Below are 22578 nucleotides of genomic sequence, written 5' to 3' on the forward strand. Positions count from 1 at the left end.
CTTTGGAAAACATTATTGTCTTCTTCCTTGAGATCTTTTTCAACATGAGCAAATTTAACTTTTCAAGCAACCCTTAGTCTGGTGTGTGCAGTCGCCCTTGGGATGGATATAGCTACTTTCAGTTCACTGACTTGAGAGATCTTGAAATATATAGGAAAGAAATATATCTAAATCCATTGCAGTAGTTGGAACTGTAATGCATGGTTTACTTAAACTTATTTACTACTTACCTGGAAAGCAACTCAGGCGAATTAATACATTTCTGACATACAACATCATAAAAAACCCGCAAAAATAAATGGAAACAAACTGCTAGTTAGCATTAAAATAATTAAATGATATGCTCTTTTGGCATGAAAATGTTAATAGCATAAAGCTTCCAGAAAACATTTATACTCTCAATAATGTTCTTTTCACACTGATTCTATGTTGAAGACTTGGTCAAAGACATTTTACATTCTTTACAAAATTATATTTTGATGATCAGTTATATTTTACATGGTCTAAAAAATTAGTAAAATATTTTTACTTTCACAACATAAATCAGCCTATATTTGGCAATATAAAATATTTCATCGAAAAAATTGAAAGGTTGTGAAAATGAGAGAATACACAGCTGTTTCAAAAGTGATGTAGTTCAAATATTATGTGAGAGGCACAAAACTGTAATTGCTATTACTTGTATTAACAAACAAGCATTGAAAATCCAATATACACATAGAATTAAAAAATCCTAGATAAAAAAATATCACACTAGAAACCGTTTCTTCCTGTAATTAGTTTATAGTTTAACATGACAGCACTCACAGAACAGAGCAGTAGCAGTTTAAAGGCATACAATATAACATATTATACACAACATACAATGCAATGTTTATATGCAACATACAATATAAGATATTATATATAACATACAACGCAGGGTATTATATACAACATATAACACATGGTATTATATACAACAGACAACATAAGGTTTTATATACAACATACAATACAAGGTATTATCAGATGCTAGTGATAGACAATTTATAACATGCTTTATTTTGAAATGTTTACATTCTTTTCCTATAATTATTCATGCTTCATTTATTCAAGGAATGTGAAGTATTATACTTATTGGGTAGCAAATAATTATGACCACTTCAAATGAAATTCAAGAGCTTTACTCTTTTTCTGTGTTAAAAGTCATTGAGATTAATATAAAGGATAAGACGCCTGCACTTTGTTTTCCATTTTGTTACTCTGGAGTTCATGAGAGAAATGACAGTATCTCTCTGAGATTTTTTCTAACCAGCAATTGGAATAAAGTTATATATCTCCTAGTTACATCAAAGAGAGTTCAATGATTGGTTTTGAAAATGTCTAAGAATTCCTGTGGAGTTTCTTTCACAAAGCAGCATCAAAGAGAAGGTATGCTTTATTATTCTTAATGCTTTCCTTTACAATGCAATATTTGTTGCTGTTAATTCATTTTGTGCTTTCTGCACAGTAATGAAAGTGAGATGGTCGGTTCCAGTGGTGAAAAGAATCAGTGCTGGTCCTGACTTTTTCAGCCTGCATGCCGTGTGTTATGGACACATTTATTGAGTCTCCAGTTTATGAAGCTAAGATAGAAATCGAGTCAGCAGTGTTGTTGTAGCGATTTCCCAGCCCAGTGATCTGACAAATTGTTGCCCCAATCAATCTGTCAACATATCTTTCCCATGTTTCCTCTTTTCTCTCACTAGGTTTAGTTGTGGAGCAACTCTGTCTGGGGGTATTGCTGTCCCAGGTTGCTATGGAGACAGAGCAATCATAGATATGGAAGTAAAAGGAGCTTTTCCCCCTCCTCTTATTACTGACAAATGTAAACCCTTATTCTACTTGGGACTTCACATATAACTAAGGCAGGTGGAATGAGAATAAAGGGTTATCAAAGACATATGGATCTACTGTCTTTAATACTCCTGCTGGGAAGGGAGCCCAGCTTCCCTTATTCTCACCTACATACCACCTGCTTTTCAAAGGAAATGTTTGTGAGAATTATAATCAGTAGTTTTCTCTAATGCTGTTTCATCTGAAGGTACTATTTGTGAGCTCACATAACCTCAATGAACATTCATTCTTCTTAAAATCTCTAATGGAACATAAACCATTTCAGTTTTGTGTCTCAAATGAATAGCCTATAGAGTTCTGAAATTAGCATCAATTTACTTCAATTCATTTAAATAGATAAAGCTTAAATTCCTTGTTACTAAGCCATTTCTATGAGGCCACACAATGATTCCGGATGGCCTCTGACAAAACGCAGTTTTAGGAATTTGAGGGGGCCTAATATGCTGGCACCAAACTATGTTTAACAAATTGTCATTGATGTGTTTACCTCTTTCCTGGCAGTTCCATAGGATTGAGACCATGACTCATGTAGTTTGGAGAGAAATGAGAATAACAATGAAGTATGAGCCTGACACGGAGTGCATGAATGTGGAGAGACTTCCCAGGGTTGTTTCCTTGCTTTTGTCATTCAGGTACCAGGTGGCCAGAGTGTTCTTAGAGACTCTGTTGGAAAAGAAGTAGGGTTCAAAGTAGAAAAGTAGACTAGAGAGAAGTTTGAGATGAAAAAAGAGAAAGGCAATAAATTTATAATTTTGCTAAAGGTCATTCTTATATATTCTCAGTAATACCCACGTAAGAAAGTTGGGGACATGCATGGCTCCCAAGTAAAGTACACGCATCTCGTGAAGTGCACGCATCCTGTACAATTGGATAGGCATCTTAATGGCTTTTACAATTGTGGTATCTCCATTTTTGTGCATGATAGAGTTCTTTGAAGACTGAAATTTGAAGTAATTGTTAAGTAATAGAAGAAATGTATTTTTTCTTCATGCATTTAGCAACATATAAGGGCAGATTATTTTTCCTTACTTATTGAATATATTATTTTTGAAGGATACACATCTATTTTCTAGTATTTGAAATTACCAGACACCCAAAGAAACCACTGGTTTCCCATAGCAGTACAGCTGCGTTTCTCCCTGTGCAAACTTCAGTTACCAAGGAAATGCAGCACAGCTTACTCTGGTGGCCCCAACAATGCTGCTAATGGTATCAGAGTGTTTACACTGTACTCAGTGTGCATCACAGGGGGATGGCATTTAAAATTTAGAATAATGTATTTAAATGACTCACGCAATAGACTGAAATGACAGTGTATGGCAGAAAACAGTACAAGCATTTCTAAAATATTTACTTCTTAGTTCCATGTTGTGCAAACGTGATAATATGCATAAACAAATACTTAGGAACTGTACGCTGCAGCTGCAAATCTAATGTGGGTGTGATAACATTTAGCTTTGTTTTTCAGATTTCAACAATCATTTTGTGTGAGATAATTTTATGCAGAATTCTATAAAAATAAGGAAAAGCATTATAATTTCTGTTTCCCTTCAAGAATTTGACTTAAATCTGGAAAAACTAAAGCTTCATGTAGCTGTGGCTTTAATATGAATTTAGAATAAACATGTGCATTAGACATTGCAATCTAATATGATTGTAGAATATTGTCATCTTCATGAGATTTTATTTTATACACTCTGAACTTTCTTAGATAAATATGGAGTGTTCTGTACCTCTCTATTCTGCCTCAAATATATTATAACCATGTATAAGAAATAAGCTAGGGCACCTGGGTGGCTCAGCCAGGTAAACATCCGCCTTTGGCTCAGTTCATGATCCCGAGGTCTTGGGATCGAGTCCCACGTCTGACTCCTTGCTCAGTAGGGAGCCTGCCTCTCCCTCTGCCTGCCTCTCCCTCTGCCTGCCGCTCCCCCTGTTTGTGCTCTCTCTCTCTGTCAAATAAATAAATAAATCTTAAAAAAAGAGAAAGAAGTTACAAGATTTTCATCTGTAAAAGGTGTGTTTTCTTTGCCTTCCCTCAAGATTTGAACTGAATATACTTTATTAATGTGCGGTGACTGCATTTTATAAATATACTTTCCATCATTGAAGGAATGTGGGGAGCTGTTCAAACATAAAGGTCTGATTTAAATATTTTCGGGCCTCAGTAAACAGTTGATTGGATTTGGTTTGGTAATTGAACTTTTGCTCATATGATGAAGTCAGTGATGTTACCTGAGGTATGACCAGTGCCAAAACTGGTGGCAAAACTTCTGGGACCTCCGCATTGTGAGGGCAAACATGGCACTGGTTCTTGTTTGTTCTCGTTATGCTGAGGAATGAGAAGAGTGTGCAAAACTTTGATGATTTCCATATCATTAGCAGAGAGGCTAGAAAAACATCCTGTGATGCCTAGTGTGCTAAGTAGATTTGGGTTTGAGTAATTTACATGTGATGTTTACTTTTAAAAACTTTCCTTGTAACCTTTTTTTCCCCTTTTAATTTATTGTGAATATTTGTGTTCTCACTAGTTGGATCATTTGTGGAACTAAGGTTTGTTACCCTCATTCAATACTGCAGATTCTGTACTGCAAAATACGGGGCTTTGAATATGGCAGACACTTGATGTATGTGTGTTGCATTGATTTAAACTCTATACTAGTTAGTCCCAAAAGGAAAATATGCAGAAGTAATTTACACAAATGCAGTCCTACCAATTTAGGGAGAATCTACTTTCTCCATTTTATCCTGTCTCCTAGTACCCGAGGGGAATGTGTCTTCTATCTGTCTCTTTCTCAGAACTAGGTGCAGGGTAACTGGACTCTGGATATAAGGGGTATGTGAAACCTGAGAGGTTGTAATTATCATCTTAAAATCACTATGAGAGTCAAATATGCTCTTTAAATAATTTAAGATTTGCCATTAACCTCTTAACCTTTGGAAAAAGGCCCAGTGGAAAAAATGGAGAACTCATACACGTAATTTTACTTGCCAGTCTGTCATATGTTAGCTGATATATTTGAGCAAGTCACATGACTTTGAAATGTTTTCAAATTCTCATTTGTAAAATTAAAGGTAATAACTTTTGTCTTGTTTACTTCACAGGCTTTATTTTACAAACCTACAGCTGTAATGTAACTTGTACACTTGGTGACATGTTTTCATTTACAATACTGTGGATTATTAAACATACAACTGAATGTTAAAACAAATTAACAAATCAAAGTAATTTATTAGTCAGATAATGTGGGCCAATATTCAGTAGAAACAATATTGTCATATTGAGTTATTGCTGGGATATTTTAACAGCGTTGCGTTAGGTTGTGCTGTCATCTCGGAAAATGTAGTGTTTAAAGAACCATTGATGTGTGTGTCAGTTAATTAGGAATGACAGTGATGTTCAGGACAGGATGCATGGTGCCCAGCTATCATGTAGCCAGCTCTTAGCCCGTGAATCTAGTTTTGCTTCTGTGTCTAATGAGATGCAATATTCAAGCTAATTATTCTTTGTGCTTTCGTCCAGCACAAGAATGAAATGATGAATTTGAAAACTGTTTTCCCCTGTTTGTTGGCTTTTTTTTTTTTTAAGATTTTATTTATTTATTTGACAGAGAAAGAGACAGCCAGCGAGAGAGGGTCTTGGTCTTAATGAATATATAAACCTTTGAAGTTTCCTTTTGAGATCTTCCAAAGAATGTCATGGGTTAAATAAACAGTGGCCCTATATAGGACTTACAGAAATTGCAACCAAAGCAAACAAACAAGCAGACAAAACAAAACAAAAACAAAAACACAGCTGTCTCCATATGTATTTGAAAGAAGTGACTAATTCAGCTGAATTTAAAGAACAGGAAAAACTGCTGCAAAATTTACCTTTATATACATTGCTATCCATCTATCTATAGCTTTACAAACATAGCTGTCTCCTCTAAGTTCTGGGTTTGTAGTTGCGTTTAACATGTTCTTTTCACCCCTAGAATTTACATGGAATCCTACATACAATTTCTTACAACATTATTTTCGTAGTAGTATTTACATTTAACTCTTTACTTCATTAAAATTTATTGTTAGTTTATTGTTTAAAATCATGTCCTGTCTTATTTTCTTCTGAAAGGATAGCCAGATGTGTTTGTACCATTTATTATAACCAATATTTTAAACACCAGATTAAAAAAAAGTCTGTCGTATGTTAAAAGTTCCAAGTACATTAAGATCTATTTTGTAGTTTTTATCCATATCTACTGATTAGTCTATTTGTATATCAATAACATACTGATTTGATTAAATAACTTAATAACATATTCAGACATGGATAACTCAATTCCTCCCAACCTCTGCTGCTATTCTTTAAGCCTAAAGTATTTTTGGATGTTCTGGAGAATGTTGACGTAATTTGTTCTTATAGAAAATTTCACCAAGTATATGGTGTATCCTTGCAAGGCTTTAGATTTTGATTTCTGTTCTTCAATAAAATATACAATTTACTTTAAAGCAATCTATGCTTTGAAAAATCTAATGTCTTTATGTTTTTTTCCCCCTGGATTTTTAATATTTTTTCTTGGTGCTAATTGCTAACATAGGAAGAGGATATTTTACATTACAGTGATCTTCTATGAAGCTACCTTAACAGATTATCTTTTAAATTCCAATCAGTGTCTTAGTGGAGAATTTTTTTAAGTAGACAATTATATTTTTAATAATGAGTTAATTTTATTTTCTTAATATTTATAAAATTTTATTTTCTAATTTTACTGTATTTGCTAGAACCCATAACATATTTTTGAAAAATAATGGACACAGTGGCCATCTTTATCTAGTACCTGATTTTAATTAACATGGTATCATTGTTTTAACATTTAGGATAATTTTTGTTGCTTTTTAAAATGACTTTATTAAGTTTAATCACCAAAAATTATTTAATGAAGACTTTTTATGAGATAGGTGCTATGCCAGACTCTCTGAATATACCTGTGAACAAGATATAGCCTGTTGTCCTTGCATAGCACACATTTTCATGATGCAGAGATAGAAGAGTATTAGACATAATATGTCAGCACAGTATGGGGTAAGTAGGAATGTGCTAATAGGTGCGTAAAATGACAGAACAGGGAAATGAGGACAGAGGTATGTGGAGAGCTATAATTTTAAATAGGCTGATGAAGATATGACTCATTAGGATGATTTTTAAGGTAAGAGTAGAGGAGGTAAGGATGTTAGCCATGAAAATATTGAGGGAGAGACCATGCTGGGCTCAGGGAACAGCCAGGCATATTTAAGAAATATCATGGATATTCTTCTATTCCCATTTTGCTTAGAGTTTTTATTAGAAATTACAGCTCAATTTGACCAAATGTCCTTTCAGACTCTAATGGAGAGTATAAAATTCTTTCTCTCTAATCTATTATCTATGTGTATTAATAGATAATGTATGTTTAACTTGTTGCTGATAATACCTTCTTGATATTTATCCAGGCTTGTTTTGAAAGAAAGCCTACTTGGTCATAGTACAATATAGTATCCTACTATTCGATATATGAATAGTATATTTAAATTACTATAACTATATTTATATTAACAGTGGCCTTTTTTTTCCTTTCTTCATATGTCAGCCTTTATTATTCATTTTCATTTTAGTTTGATTTAGTGACATGAATTGAAAAGGCTTCAATAATTTTATGCTGGAATAATTTCTTCCTTAAGAATTAGATAAAACTTAGTTTTGAACCCATCTGTTCCTGATGCCTTTGTAAAGTAAAGCTTTCATGAATTTTACAATTTAATTAAGCGAGCTTAATAGAACATAAACTAGGCAATTGGCCATATAACAATAAGAAGACAAAGTAAAATATTGCTTGAATTATTGAAGAAATCATCTTGGAATTAAAATAAATGCTATAATAGCATTTCTATAACCATGGGAACAAGGTAACAATGTATTCTGCTTGTTAAGTTAAAGTTGGATTCATCTAGCATTTGACTTTTCACCCACTTTTGTTACATAGAATCTTGTTCTAATGGAGTCTTTGAAAGTGATGGAATTATTTTTAGTCATAGCTTTAAATATTCCAGGAAAATTTGCTGTAGTGTTTCAACATTCGTGCCTCACTAAAGTAAATAGTCCTTTTGCATATTGAAATTCATCAATATTATTATTACATCCTGATCATCAGCACTTAAATTTATTATTCAAATTTCATTCTTGATTGTAATATTTACCAAAATCCAAAAATTTCTGCATATTTGAACACTATTTTAGGCTGACACTTTAAGAATTCAGAAATATTAAAATTTTAGCAGTTCTTTTTTTTAAACGTATAACCAGATATACATTTGTGCTATGACTTTTCATTTTAAAACAGCATAAAATTTGGACTAGAAATGTCTGTAAAAAGGCTCCTATTGTACTCCTTTATACATGTGGAATGTTTTTCATAAATTAAAATGCAGGAAAGATGAAAAAATGAGTGAATGCATCCTCAGAAATGTCTCATTACCTTTCTGGAGCTGGTTTATCCATGATAATTCTCATCTCCATGTCCTAGTCCATCTATTCCTGGATCTTCCAACACTGTTCTGTATCCCCTGGTCATAGTAATACAGGTGAGAGACGACAGTTTTAAACCATCCCAAATCCCTTTCTTCTTTTGCATTGCTTCCTCCAAATTCTAAATTATAGTTGATTTCTCACAATTGGTTCACCCACTACTTTCAATGGTGATGTGATATGATCTTCCTAGATATAGTTCTATACCCTGTATATATCCAGTTGGATAATCTCTGCTGTTTCATTTGATTTGCTACCAACCCAATAGCATCAGTTCTTGTCACTATTGTAGACTCTTTCCTTGGTTGAATGTTTCGCACTTAAAAAGGCTCTATCTCCCGCCCTGGAAACCAGCAGCCACTGTGACCCCAGGTGTAATCTGTAGGTATGAATGTATTCACCTGCATTCACATTATAGAGAAGGTAGTGTGCTCTCTCCTCTGTCACTCTGTAGATTCCTCTGAAATCTGAATGTGAAAGCAGGTGCACAGGGCCAGACAACCCTCTAACCCCATTTAGGAAACCTTGTAAAGTACACTTTCCTCTTAAACTTTTACTCTATAATACAAGTAATAAGTCAAGTTGTTCCCCACTATTAGTGTAAACAAAAAGTGATTACATAATAATATAATAAACAAGTGATTTGTTTATTCCGTGTCAACATGTAATTACTATGTGAACGCGAGCAGTAAACATGTGATTGTATCTAGTGTTAGCCTAGTTGTTTTGTCTGTAAGACACCCTGTTTAAAACCATCCCTCAAAGGCATGTTTAATTTCCTTTTCAGCCAGGAGTCAGGGCTTTAAGAAAATGATTTACTGCACTTAGCAATATATTAAGAGAGATGAGTCAAATGTTAATGTGAAATTCTAGGTAACCGTTTTCCATCACTGTCATCAGCGAGCGGCAATACTTACCTTACTCTCTGGAGATCCGAATCTTGTTTGGTTGTTTGACATCATGCTAGGCTAGTGGCTATGATCCGCACAAACTTTCTCACTGCCCTTCTTGCCACTGAAGATGTGTGTGGTGTGTGTTTGTGTGTATGTGGGTGTGTATTTCCTGATGTGTGTGCTTACAGTATGTCTAGGCAAAGCAGAAGTCCCTCTTTTCATCAGTTAAACACAATCCCCAAGGTTGAAGTAGGAGACAGGGATGTATAGGCAGACCGCAGAGGATTTTTAGGGCAGTTAAAATACTCTAATCATACAATAATGATGAATACATATCATTACATATTTGCCCAAACCCAGAGAATATACAAGACCAAGGGTGAACCCTCAGGTACACAATCAACTCTGGGTGATAATGATGTGTCAATATCCGTTCATCATTTGTAACAAGTGTGCCCTTCTGATGGAGGGTGGATGTTGATGACCAGGAGGCGGTGCACAGGGGGGGGCAGGGACAATATGGGAAATCTTTGTGTTTTCCCCTAAAACTACTCTATAAAAATAAAGTCTTCAAAAAAAATAAATAAAGATATGAAACAGTTCCCAGCAGTGGACATTCTTGACTTCATATACCAGAGCAGTGGCAGATCAATTCCTCTTTAAAATCTCATATTAGATAGAATATCCTCCAAGGGGAAGGAGAGAAGGGTGAAGAAGACAAAATGATTTTATGAGGTTTCCCTTCTAATAGGTGAGTGGAACTCAAAAACCTTCAGTTCATGAGCTGAGTTGTTAGGTTTGTCATGGTTTAATATAATAAACCTATAAATATCTTTTTTTAATTCCTGCCCCCTTTTCCTTTTTATTGATTGTCATACTTTACCTATCTCTCACCTTTTGCTTATATACACACCCAAGGCAATATGATGGAATAACCGTGATAATCCATTATCGGATCAAAATGCACATTTGATTTGCATCATTAAATGTGAATGAAAATGAAAGAGACAGCTAGATGTATTGGTGCAGATTTCTGATTTTGCAGGAAGATGACATCCATCATTACTCATGAGGTGGAACCTGTATTTTCCAACCTGACAGTATCAGGCTGATGAAATATGCATTCAAAGCACAGTAGCAAAGCTGAGAAAAAAATTAAAAACACATTATCTCAATCCTGTTCACTGAAAAACTGAATATTCCTGCATTTATTCAGAAATGTGTATGCGCCAAGGACTTGAACTTGTGATTGCCCAGAAAGATAACCATTATTGACCTTTTATTAAAAATGAAACTAAGTTATCTCCCTAGGGTGAGATTTTACAATTAAAAATTATTTTTTTATGTTTCTCATTTACACTTGAATAAAAATTTCATTCTGAAGTACACATGTAAAGCAGTTGTCCATCGCCTATTTCTGAGGCAACAGTGTTTAACTTATGCATGCTTATTCTCATATTTACCCTTATGATGCTCATACTGTTCTTTATTATTTAATGGGAGAAATTATTTGCTGTACAATTTACTATAGAATATAAGTATTGACCAATTGTATTCCACCATCCCCTATATTTTTCTGACTCATGAACTCTCAATACAATCATATAATGATTGTTATCAGTGTTAAGTGTCAATGCAAAACATAAGCCAAGTTCATAAGTTCATACTAAGCCAAAACCTGAATAAAAAAAGACATTGGGACCTTGAATAGGATTGTCTGGCATCTGTAGAAAAGTAGGAGGGAATTGATATCTTTACAGTATTATATCTAGTGATCCATGACATAGCATATTCTTTCATTATTTAAAAATTAATGTTGTATTTGTTGATAATGAATCAAAGCCAGTTGAACTTTGTATTGTTAAAAAACAAAATTTAAACAAGTGAATTTGAAAAACTAATTTACTTTGTTAAGTCATTTATGAATCAGACAACATCCCATCTAACAGGTAGAAAGGAGCTCTAAGGTTCTGCGCAAAATGGAAGGATTTTTAAAGGCAGACATGGGGAGGGACTAATTAGTCAAAAAAAAAAAGAAAGAAAGAAAGTATTGTTTGAGGCAAGGTCACCTTCCCTTAGGAGGAAGGGCAGGGGATGAGGATTACCTCATCTTCCTTTGGGGGATGGAGAGGGCCCATGTGACAGATCACCTCCTTGGTGCTGAGCAGAAAACTGACTATTTAAGACTACATTTCTGGAAGAGCTTGAAACTGCAATTAGATTAAGTATTAAGCTCTAGTTTAGTGATAGCCTAAAACATATGGCTCCATTTTGGGCCTATGGTTTTCTTTCTAGCAGTGTATTATTTTGTATCTATACTATTTCATGCTTAGCTCTCCTAGTAACTCAACTGTTATTCCACGCTGAACTCTCCTAGTAACTCAACTGCTAATGTCTCACGTCTACGGATTCCCAAGGATTTTCTATGCTCAAAATTATCTTCTCTCCGAATAATGACAGTTTCATTTCTTCTTCCAATTCTTGTGCATTTTATTAGCTCTTTTCTTGCCTTATTACAGTAAGACCCGAAGAAAGATTAAGGGAAACAAGATAATGGACATTTTTGTCTCATTTCTATCTCAGAGAGAAATGTCTCAATAAATCACCGTTAACAATGACATTCCTTAAACAAATTTCTATATCCTCTTTATAATATGAAGATACTCTTTTGTATACTCTGTTTTCTATGAATTTTTGTCAAATGTATTTTATTAAATTCTTCTTTGCATCTATTTACATGATTATATAATTTTTTGATTTTGAAACTTTTTTCTACTGTAATGTGATGAAATATTATTTTTTCCCTGCATGTGGGTGGGTGAATTTTATTGTTCTGTACTCAAATTTACTGATTCTCATATCTGTCACCTTCATTGTATTATTGAGCAAATCCATTTTTTTAAAATTTATGTTAATGCTGTTTTTAGTTCTATAGTTTTCATTTGGTTCTTTTTCACAATTTGTATTTCTTTGCTGAGATTTTGTAATTTTTCATTTGATTCAAGAGAATTTGTAAATTCTTGCTGACATATTTTTATTAAGGTGGCTTTAAAATCCTTGTCAGATAATACCAGTTTGTAATTCATCTAGTTGAAGTTAGCTATCTTTTCTCATTCAAATTGTGATTTTCCTGGTTCTTAGTGAGACCTGTTATTTTATTGTATCCTAGCCACTTTGCTTATTATGTTGAGCCTGTGGTTCTTATGTAAGACTTTTTTTTTTTCTTTTTAGCAGGAAATCACTCTATTTATCATACAGGTCCTAGCCTAATTTTGTGGGCTGCGGTTCCATTGACAATATACTTTTAGAACCTGTTTGGCTTCTTTGGTCTAACTGATTTCCCACTGTTCCCTTCCTGATGCTGTTTGAGGAGGTGGAAGGAGCTTTCTCAGGCTGCGCCCCCTGGTGCCACTAAGTGGAACTCTTTACCCACCAGTGGATAGAAATCTCTCTGTTTGGTGGGAGCATCTAAAACACCCATCCTCTCTGCTGTTCCTTCAGTCCTGGGATCTCTAACAAGTTCTTTTCTCTTTCTACCTCTCAGAGTTCGACTTGCATTTCAGTTGTCTCTTGCAGGTTTTTGAGTGTTTATAGTTACTGAGGGGGAACAGGGAAAGATGAAGCCATACCATCTTCTCCAGACCAGAAGTCATTCTAAATCATTTTGATAGCCAATTCTCTAATGACTGGAGGTGGAGCATTTTTTCTAGATGTTTAATCACAAGCTGTGTTCCCATGTTTATTAACTGTTTCTTCACTAATTAGTCGTAATTATCCTCTTAGTTGATGTGAGATTTCAAAATTATACCTAGAAAAGATATGTTTGTTATAGATAACTCCTCAGCATCTTGAACTTCTTTAAGTATTTCTTAAATTTGTCTTGATACGATTTTTGAAGAAATTGACATTATTTTAACTGGTAGAACGAGACCTATTAATTCTATAATTTGAAAAGTGTTGAGAGTTGATGATAACAGTCTCCACCATTATTCTAAGTTTGTAGGAAAAGGAAAATAAAATAAGCAATGATGTAACAGGAAAATAATACCTATTTATATTTTGCGAAAGTGCTTGACTGAATTGGGCCAAATTTGTTTAATTTGAATAGCTCTTTCATCAACATCTGCAGGGTCATTTATTTTTGTATCTTCAAGTGGTGTATAATAGAGGTTCAATAAATATTATTAAATTAATGACACAGTGGCTTTAGCACTACATCTTTCTGTGGATGTCATAATCTCTTATATTGCCTAATATATACCATATGCTAAGAGACATCTATAAATATGGATGGAAGATGATGACATTGTAAGGGAACAGGGGACCACCAAATGTTGGGAAGAGGAAGAACGTGATGGCTGTATTCCTACAACGTTACATAATTCATTCGTCCTATCTTTAATAAAATGTTTCTGACCACTATGGGACAAAGAGAGGTAGAAAAGACAATAAATCATTTCAAGGTTTTGCAATAATCTAAAATACTTCGTGACTATACCGATAACAGTATCATTTTCATCCTGTTTTATTTTAGGTTCAGGTGCTTCGGAACGCTGGAGAAGAAGTGACCCTAACAGTGTCATTTTTAAAAAGAGCACCTGCTTTCCTCAAACTCCCACTGAATGAAGATTGTTCATGTAAGCATTTTTGAAGAATAGGTAAAAAGCTCACATCATCATATTTATTTTCTAAACCATTATTTCCTGACAGTAATTGTTAATTTTTTTAAAGTTGGGATTTCTGCTTGAATACAAATATTTTTATATCACAAAGCATTCTATGAACGCTTATGCAAAGGGAGCAGATGTTATTTTTGTTTCAGAATGTATTCAGCACATTTACACTTATTTGCTAACCTATAATTGGAGACACATTATTTATTATAAAAATAGTGTCATCAACTACATACATTTTGTATCTCTATTATATTCCATTCATAATACTTGATTAATATATTTTCTCTAACTTGTAGAATTGTATACTCTTATTTGGCTACTAGACTTGCTAAACAAGCATTTATACTTAGTCATCCTGATGACGCTAGGGAGATTGAAGGAAGCACCAGTCGATGTGGAAACTCATAAGAATTACTAAAAGAATCTCTGTACAATTTGTACATTAAGAAATAAAATAAGGGCGCCTGGGTGGCATAGCGGTTGGGCGTCTGCCTTCGGCTCAGGGAGTGATCCCGGCGTTATGGGATCGAGCCCCACGTCAGGCTCCTCTGCTATGAGCCTGCTTCTTCCTCTCCCTCTCCCCCTGCTTGTGTTCCCTCTCTCGCTGGCTGTCTCTATCTCTGTCGAATAAATAATAAAAAATCTTTAAAAAAAAAAAAAGAAATAAAATATCATCTAACATTTTTGCCAAAAATCAAAGAAGAATATATCTTTGAGGGGCGCCTGGGTGGCTCAGTCATTAAGCGTTTGCTTTCGGCTCAGGGCGCGATCCCGGCGTTCTGGGATCGAGCCCCACATCAGGTTCCTCTGCTGAGAGCCTGCTTCTTCCTCTCCTACTCCCCTTGCTTGTGTTCCCTCCCTCACTGGCTGTCTATTTCTGTCAAATATATAAATAAAATCTTTTTAAAAAAAAGAATATATCTATGAGGCATAATTTGGTTGCAATGAAATGCAAAGATCTTAAATGAACAATTGGATTGGTTCTGACAATGCACACATATCCTTAATTTCCATGCCTTTAAATCACAGAAGGGTTCCTCTATGCCTCTTCCCAATAAGTAACACCCCTAGAAACAGCCATTAATTTAATTTCTTAACATCATTTTTCTTTTTGCTTCTTCTAGAATTTTTTAGAATGGAGTCATATAGTATTTACTCTTTTATGTCTGGCTTCTTTCATAATGAAAGTTGCTTGTGTTATATATTTCAGATGTTTGTTCATTTGCATTGCTGTGTAATATTCCAGTAGATGAGTATACTGAAGTTTGCTAATCATTCTCCTATTGATAGATAACAGAGCTGTTTCCTGTAGTTTGCCACTATAAATAAAGCTATTATGAACATTCTGTATAAGGCTTTCGAAAGTCTTCCAATTTTATGTCACTACCATAAGTACTTAGGAGTAGAATTACTAAGTCACCAGGTAGATATATAATTAGCTTGTTAACTAATTGCCAAAAAATATTTCTAAAGTGGACATATATTTATTTATTTTTTACTTTTTTTAAATGATTTTTTATTATATTATGTCAGCCACCATACAGTACATCCCCAGATTTAAAGTGGACATATATTTAAAGACCTCTTACTCTCCACTCCAGCGATGTATGAGAGTTCTGGTTGCTCTACACTTATCCCAATATTTTATGGTCAAAAAAATTTTTTTTAGGTATTTTATTGAGTGTTCAGAGGTAGCTTATTATAGTTATAATATGGATTTCCCTGCAGACTAATTATGATCAACTCCTTATCATGTATCATTTGCATATATTATTAAAGATTTGCATATCTTATTTTATAATGTGTCTGCTCAAGTTTTGCCCATTTTCTCTATTAGTATGTCTTTATATCATTGTACGGCAGTAGTTTAAGAAAATATTCTATATATAATCTTTGTCAGCTATATGTACTACAAAAATTTTCTTTCAGTCTGTAGATAACTACATATTTTACCTAAAAGTGTCTTAGGTTTGCAGATGTTTTTAATTTTGACAAACTGTAATTCACTATTTTGTTGTTGTTTTTCTTTTGCAAATGGTTATTGTTCTTTATATCTTCTCTAAGAAATATTTACCTACCACAAGTTGCAAGAGATTCTCCTACATTTTTCCTAGAAGCTTTATGACGTTGGCTTTTAGAATCCATCTTATATGAATTACTTTTTGTGTCTGAGTAGGAATTTAGAATTCTTATTTCCATTAATTTTGTGTCTATTCCTTCACATTAGCTACAGTATTGATCACCAAGGATAGGTTTTCCAATTTTGCAATTTTTCAAGATTATTTAGCAATTCTAGACCTTTTACATTACTGCATATATTTTAGAAATGGCATGTCAATTTTGACAAAATCCAATTATGATTCTGAATGGGACTAAGATGGATTTATACATAATTTTGAGAATTAGCGTATTAACAACTTTAAACCTTTCAATTCATGAACATGATATAACTTTACATTTATTTATGTTTTAATTTTTCTCAGTAACATTTTAGTGTTTTCAGTGGGAAAGCCTTGCATATCTTTCCTTAAATTTATTTCTCAGCATTTTTTATTCTACCATAAATGGTATTTTTAAAATATTTTATTGTCTAATTGTTGCTGCTAATACATAGAAATACAGTTTATTTTTATACCTGCACATATTCTGCATCATAGGCTTAACTTTCTTTTAGTTCTGTAGGGTTTTTGGTATATTTTTTAAGGCTTTCTACTTAGTTATGTTATCTGCAAATAATGAATTCTGCTTTTCTTTCCAATCTGTATTTTTTAAAATTCCTTTTTCTTGCCTATTGCTATGGCTAGGACTTCCAGTAAAATGTTATATAAAGTATTGAGAATAGACATCTTTCTCTTGCTCAAGATATTAGAGGAGAAATTTCCAGTCTTTTATCATTAAGTATTATATTAGCTGTAGGTGCTCACACATGTCCTTTATTCGGTTGTGGAAGTGTTCTTTTATTCTTGGATTACTGAGGATTTTTCTTTCTCTTTTTAACATAAATTGATGTTGAATTGTCACAAATATTTTTTTACATCCATTGAGATATTATATTTTTAATCTTTTTTTTATTCTGCTGAGATGGTGAATTTTTAAATATTTTGAATGCCAAATTAAACTTGCATTCCTAGGATAAACACCACTGATCATGAAATGTTAAGGCTTTTTTATATATTGCTGGTTTCAATTTGCTAATATATTAAGACTTTAAGAAAAAAATATGTTCAGGAGCACCTGGTTGCCTCAGTCCATTGACCATCTGCCTTCTGCTCAGGTCATGATCCCAGGGTTCTGAGATCAAGCCTTGCATTGGACTCCCTGCTCAGTGGGGAGTCTGCTTCTCCCTCTCCCTCTACCCCTCCCCCCTGCTTGTGCTCTCTCTCTCTCTCAAATAAATAAATAAGAAAAACTTTTAAAAAATATGTTCATGAGGGATATCCACATGTACACTTTTGTAATGTTTTAGTGCGATTTTGGTACCAACATTTTTAATGTCTTCATGTAACTTGTGGAGTGGTACTTCCTCCTTTATTTCCACAAAGATTTTGCTTACCAGTAATAGTATATTTTTCTTGAATTATTTAATAAATTCACCAAAAGCCAACCGGAGCCTAGAATTATAGTTTTTCTTTTGTATGAATTCATCTCTTGAATTCTTATAGGACTTCTGATACTTTTTTCTTCTTTTATAACTTTGGGTAAAATGTTTTCAAGATTTTTTTCCACTTTAAGTTATGCATGAATTTATTACATGAAATTATTTATCATATCCTCTTGTTATTCCTTTTAATGTTTGTTGGATTGCAGTAATACCACCTTTTTCATTCCTGATATTAGTAACTTGTATTTTGTCACTCTTTTACTACATCATTAATCTTTTCAAAGAACTCATTTTTGTCTTGGTTAATTTTGTCTATTATTTTGTTACAATCTTACTATTTTCCACTTTTATTTTTATTATTTTCTGTCTTCTATTTACTTTGATTTAATTTCCTCTTTCATATCTAACTTTTTAAGAAGAGAGTATACATCATTGAGTTTGTACCTTTCTTTTAGGCATACATTTAAATCTTTGAATTTCATTGAAAAGACTGCTTTGGATCTGTCACAGATTTGACATATCATTTTATTCTGTTCAAAACAGATATTCTTTTTAAAGTAATATATTTATGTATTAAAATATTGTCTCATAGGAGATAAATGCAGATAAACATCAAAAGGAAAATTATCCAAAATGAAATATGAAATTGTTAAGATTTAAAAAGTGGAAAAACTATATTCATGATAGTTTGGTAGAAAAGCCTGTGATCCCCTTCTTAGCATGAGGAAAGGTATGGAACTTTAGAGTGATGAAAAAGGATAACAAAATCTTCTTTTTCAACACATTAATTTTAGGAATGTTACCTATGGCCTCTAATGTTTTAATTTAGGTATAATATTTCAAGTAAAAATTGAGTCAATTAATTAATAGTGTGTATTTATCAACATTAGCACCTTCAAAATAGATTGTTTTCCAAAACAAAGCAATTAATCAAAAAATCAAGAAATGTGTATCCCAATCTTGACTGCAAAAATTACTGAATTGTGAAATCTCAGTTTAAGGCATATATTACTCATATTTAGAGATAGATTATTAGTAGTTTTCATATGAGAATCTGATATGAAGATTTGTAGTTTCAATTTCACCAATTTAGGTAGCATGAATGAAGTTATTTTCAACTATAGCATATACCAAGAGCGTTTATAAAGAGCCCATGCAAACTTTTTTTGCATCATGGAAAATTATAGTATCTAAAAATATGACTTGCCAGTAAGTTGAAGCATAACAATAAATAGAATTTTGAAGACAAACCAAATTCTGCACAGTTATAAGTATGGTTCATAAGTGTAGGTCACTTTGGATAATGAAATGAAATAATAATTTTATAAGGTTAAATGTCTTTATGTAAAGCTTGCAATATTTCTGAAATCAAAGATCAATACATGGTTCTCTTTTAGGGTCCCACTTTAGTCACTTAGTTACTTGTATAACTCTGGCTTTGATGTAAGTGAAATAAAAATTAATTCTACTACTGATTTTCTTGACATTACTGAGTATATGGAAATATATAATATAGAATGCAACAGCCTAGAATATCTCGGTGTTCTAACCAGTGGGACATTGTGATGTTTTTCCTGCAGGTGCTCCAAGTGACCAGAGCAGTGGCACCTCTTCTCCTCTTTGTGACAGTGGCTTGCATCTCAACTATCATCCCAACAATACAGTAAGATGACCAAGACATAGTTCAGATTAATAAGGAGATAACACAAAGAAAGGAAAATAATATATATAAATAGTCATAGTTTGAAAAAACTGTTAATGAATCTCTTTGCCCTGATATAGTAGAAATCCTTGTTTGCTTCATCCTTTAAGAGTTAGGGTTAAGAGAAGCCAGGAAGAAAAAAAATAAATAGGTCAGTTATTATTCAATGTCATTTTTCTCCTCTCAGGTTTGCATTAAGCCTTTTGTTATCTATAGAGACTTAACTTCGTGAGATCACACATAACATCACACAATCATTTAATAACAGTGCATATTGTATGTGATTTCGTGCTCTAAATGATTTGATATGATTTTTATCATTTTTCATTTGAAATCATTTAGCTGAAAGTAGCTATTGAATTTTCCATTTGGTAGGATTTCTTACAATCTGCAGGCATACCAGGAAACTAAGGCAAAGAAAGAATAATCTAACATCATGCTAAAATGTCACAAATGTTAAAATATACATGTATTTAATCACTGATAAAATTGGCATGTTTGTTTTATATACATTTAATAAAATGTTAAATTTTCTTTTCCACTTGTAATGTGGAGTAAAGGGTTTTGTTTTTTTTTTAATAAATATGTTTCAAACTCCTTGTATTTCACCCTTCAAAACACACACGCTGAAGACAAAACAGTTCTCTCAGGTTATATGTGAGTCTAACAAATTTCCCTGGGATCACAAACATGAAGAGCAGCAGTAGTGCTGATCTTAAGTGGAATTTCATTTTTCTATTCTGCATACTAGGATATAAAACACATAAATAGCTTCTGATTGGTAAGATTCATCTTTCATTTGAAATTCTTTTCTTTTTTTTAAGATTTTATATATTTATGTGATAGAGAGACAGCCAGAGAGAGAGGGAACACAAGCATGGGGAGTGGGAGAGGAAGAAGCAGGCTCACAGCGGAGGAGCCTGATGTGGGGCTCGATCCCGTAACGCCGGGATCACGCCCTGAGCAGAGGGCAGACGCTTAATGACTGCGCCACCCAGGCGCCCCCTCATTTGAAATTCTTGACCTAGCTGTGGCATTTTACCTCAGAATACTCCTTTGGAGCATCTCTAGCCTTCATGTACCTCAGTGCACCAGTACTATTCCCTACCTGTGTGCCTTAAGTACCCAAGTCCTTCTAAATTTTATTATTTCCTTGTTTCTAAAGAGGAATCCTTGGCAAGACGAAGGGTTATCTCTACCCGCACAAATCAACCTCATCTGGGTGTATTTCATCTGATCTTCTCTTCTATTTTTGTTGCCAGAGAAATAATTGTCACATTATAGATAATATTTAAAAACTGATCTTCAGAAGACGGCAAGATCTGAGTGACTTAAACATCGATGTCCTAATGAATCAATGAATATATACATTCTGTGCTGCCACTAGCACACTTCTTAATTCTACAGACTTCTTACAACCTCCAGCTACATCTTTACCTCTTACTTCAGAAACTGCTCACCTTCTTTCCTTACAATCTAGATGCTCTTGGTGCTTTCGATGCCTTTCCAGTCTGCCTTACTGGGCAGACCTACCCCCAGCTGCTGTGAGTGCTGGTTACCCAAGCCCCCACCCCAACCCACCCCATTCACAGCTGACCTCTCTCTTGTAAGGAGCCTCTGCCTGAGAATCTGGAATCACCACTTTCTCCCAGGGTGTGGCTGCAGCCAACAACTTGAGGCCTTCAGGAGCCTCTGGCAAGGCTACGCCCTGTCTCATCCAATGTTTCCCTTAGTCCTCACAGGTTTATCCTGAGAACTTTCCCTTCACATATTGATACAGAAGTTCCCATCTCAGCTCTGCTCCGCAGACAAGAAGGAAGAGCTCTTTTACTTCAGAATGGGAGGAAGCTGTTTAGTCATATTTTTATTCTAATTCTTTCCTATTACCCTTGGACTTCTTTATAATAATGAGAAGTAGAGAAGTCAGCATGGAAGAGCTATGGCTAAGAATCAGTCTGGTTTGTTTTTAACTCATCCCGTTGACATACATAAAAACATCTATGGATTTCATTGCATGAACCATGCCTCTACGTTGTTGCTTGCTATCATGTCCTCCTTTAGAAAGGTATAATTAAAATTAAAATCACTAATTCTGTAACATGACTGTTCTAAGTAAATCCCTTTATATAATTAAAAATTTAAAAGAAATTTAAAAAATTTCCTTTACAGGAATTATGTCTTTCTGTTTTCAAGAGGTATTTTTATTTTCATTTTTAGCATTAGGATTGAACATTATTTTGACATTGTTGAAGATCTTTAAGTGAAGGGTAATTCATGATACTTATCATGACTTTAGAGAATAAGAACCAAGACATATGTAAATTGAAATAAAGTATATTAAAATTTTTTAAAAAAGTGCTTCAATTAAATGAATTTTTACTGAGAATCTGCTTTGTGGAAAAACTCTTCTAGATACTATGGGGAGAAGTTAATTGTGTGTCCTGACCCAAAAAGTTTCATATTCAGATATATAGACAAATGCACAAAATTAACTATAATAAATGCAGAAAAAGAACAATGGATATTAGCATTCTGATATCAGAGGAAAGGGCTACTAGGGACTTTGAATATCTGATTTAATTGAGCTCAACAAATATTGAGGGACTACAAACCAAATTTTTGTTCTAATGCCTGTAAGAGAGTAAGTCTTCAGGCCCTATCAGTTCATACTGACTTACCTGGCCAGTGCTATCCTGTGTTTCTCTTCCATATCTTTATAGGCTTGGAGGCAGGTATGAGTGGAGAACATTTCTATTCAGAGATTTATAAAATTAGGAGCAGTCACAAGCATGTTTTCTTCTGACCTGTCTCTAATTAACAATGAACAGGGGGAAATGGGAAGGAAGTATGAATTGAGAAACATATTTTTCCACAGAATTTGTGCACTCTATAAACAGTCTTCTTAAGAGAAACATTCAGGGGCACCTGGGTGGCTCAGTCCTTAAGCCTCTGCCTTCGGCTCAGGGCGTGATCCCAGAGTCCTGGGATAGAGCCATGGAGTCTGGCTCCCTGCTCCACAGGGAGCCTGCTTCTTCCTCCCCCACTCCCCCTGCCTGTGTTCCCTCTCTCGCTGGCTGTCTCTCTCTCTGTCAAATAAATAAATAAAACCTTAAAAAAAAAAAAAGAGAGAGAAACATTCAATTTTCTGATATGTCTAAATCCTCAATTCTATCCTGGACCCAGGTATCCATTTTTTAAATTTGTAAGCTTTAATTATTCTCTGAAGCAAATTTTGAGGAAGTAGGCACTATTTTGTTTTCTGAAACATCATTTTAAGCATATGG

At 33.9% G+C, this 22578-nt stretch overlaps 1 protein-coding gene across 1 annotated transcript in view; it reads left to right on the forward strand.

The window, feature by feature from the left end:
• Nucleotides 1-22578, forward strand: part of SNTG1 (syntrophin gamma 1) — a 556874-nt gene that overhangs the window by 340964 nt on the left and 193332 nt on the right. The window contains exons 8-9 of the mRNA XM_034650177.1: nt 13850-13952; nt 19173-19255. Coding sequence (XP_034506068.1) covers nt 13850-13952; nt 19173-19255 — 186 coding nt within the window. The remainder of the gene's footprint in view (nt 1-13849; nt 13953-19172; nt 19256-22578) is intronic.

Source organism: Ailuropoda melanoleuca, unplaced genomic scaffold (assembly GCF_002007445.2).
Source record: "Ailuropoda melanoleuca isolate Jingjing unplaced genomic scaffold, ASM200744v2 unplaced-scaffold11384, whole genome shotgun sequence".
Taxonomy (NCBI): domain Eukaryota; kingdom Metazoa; phylum Chordata; class Mammalia; order Carnivora; family Ursidae; genus Ailuropoda; species Ailuropoda melanoleuca.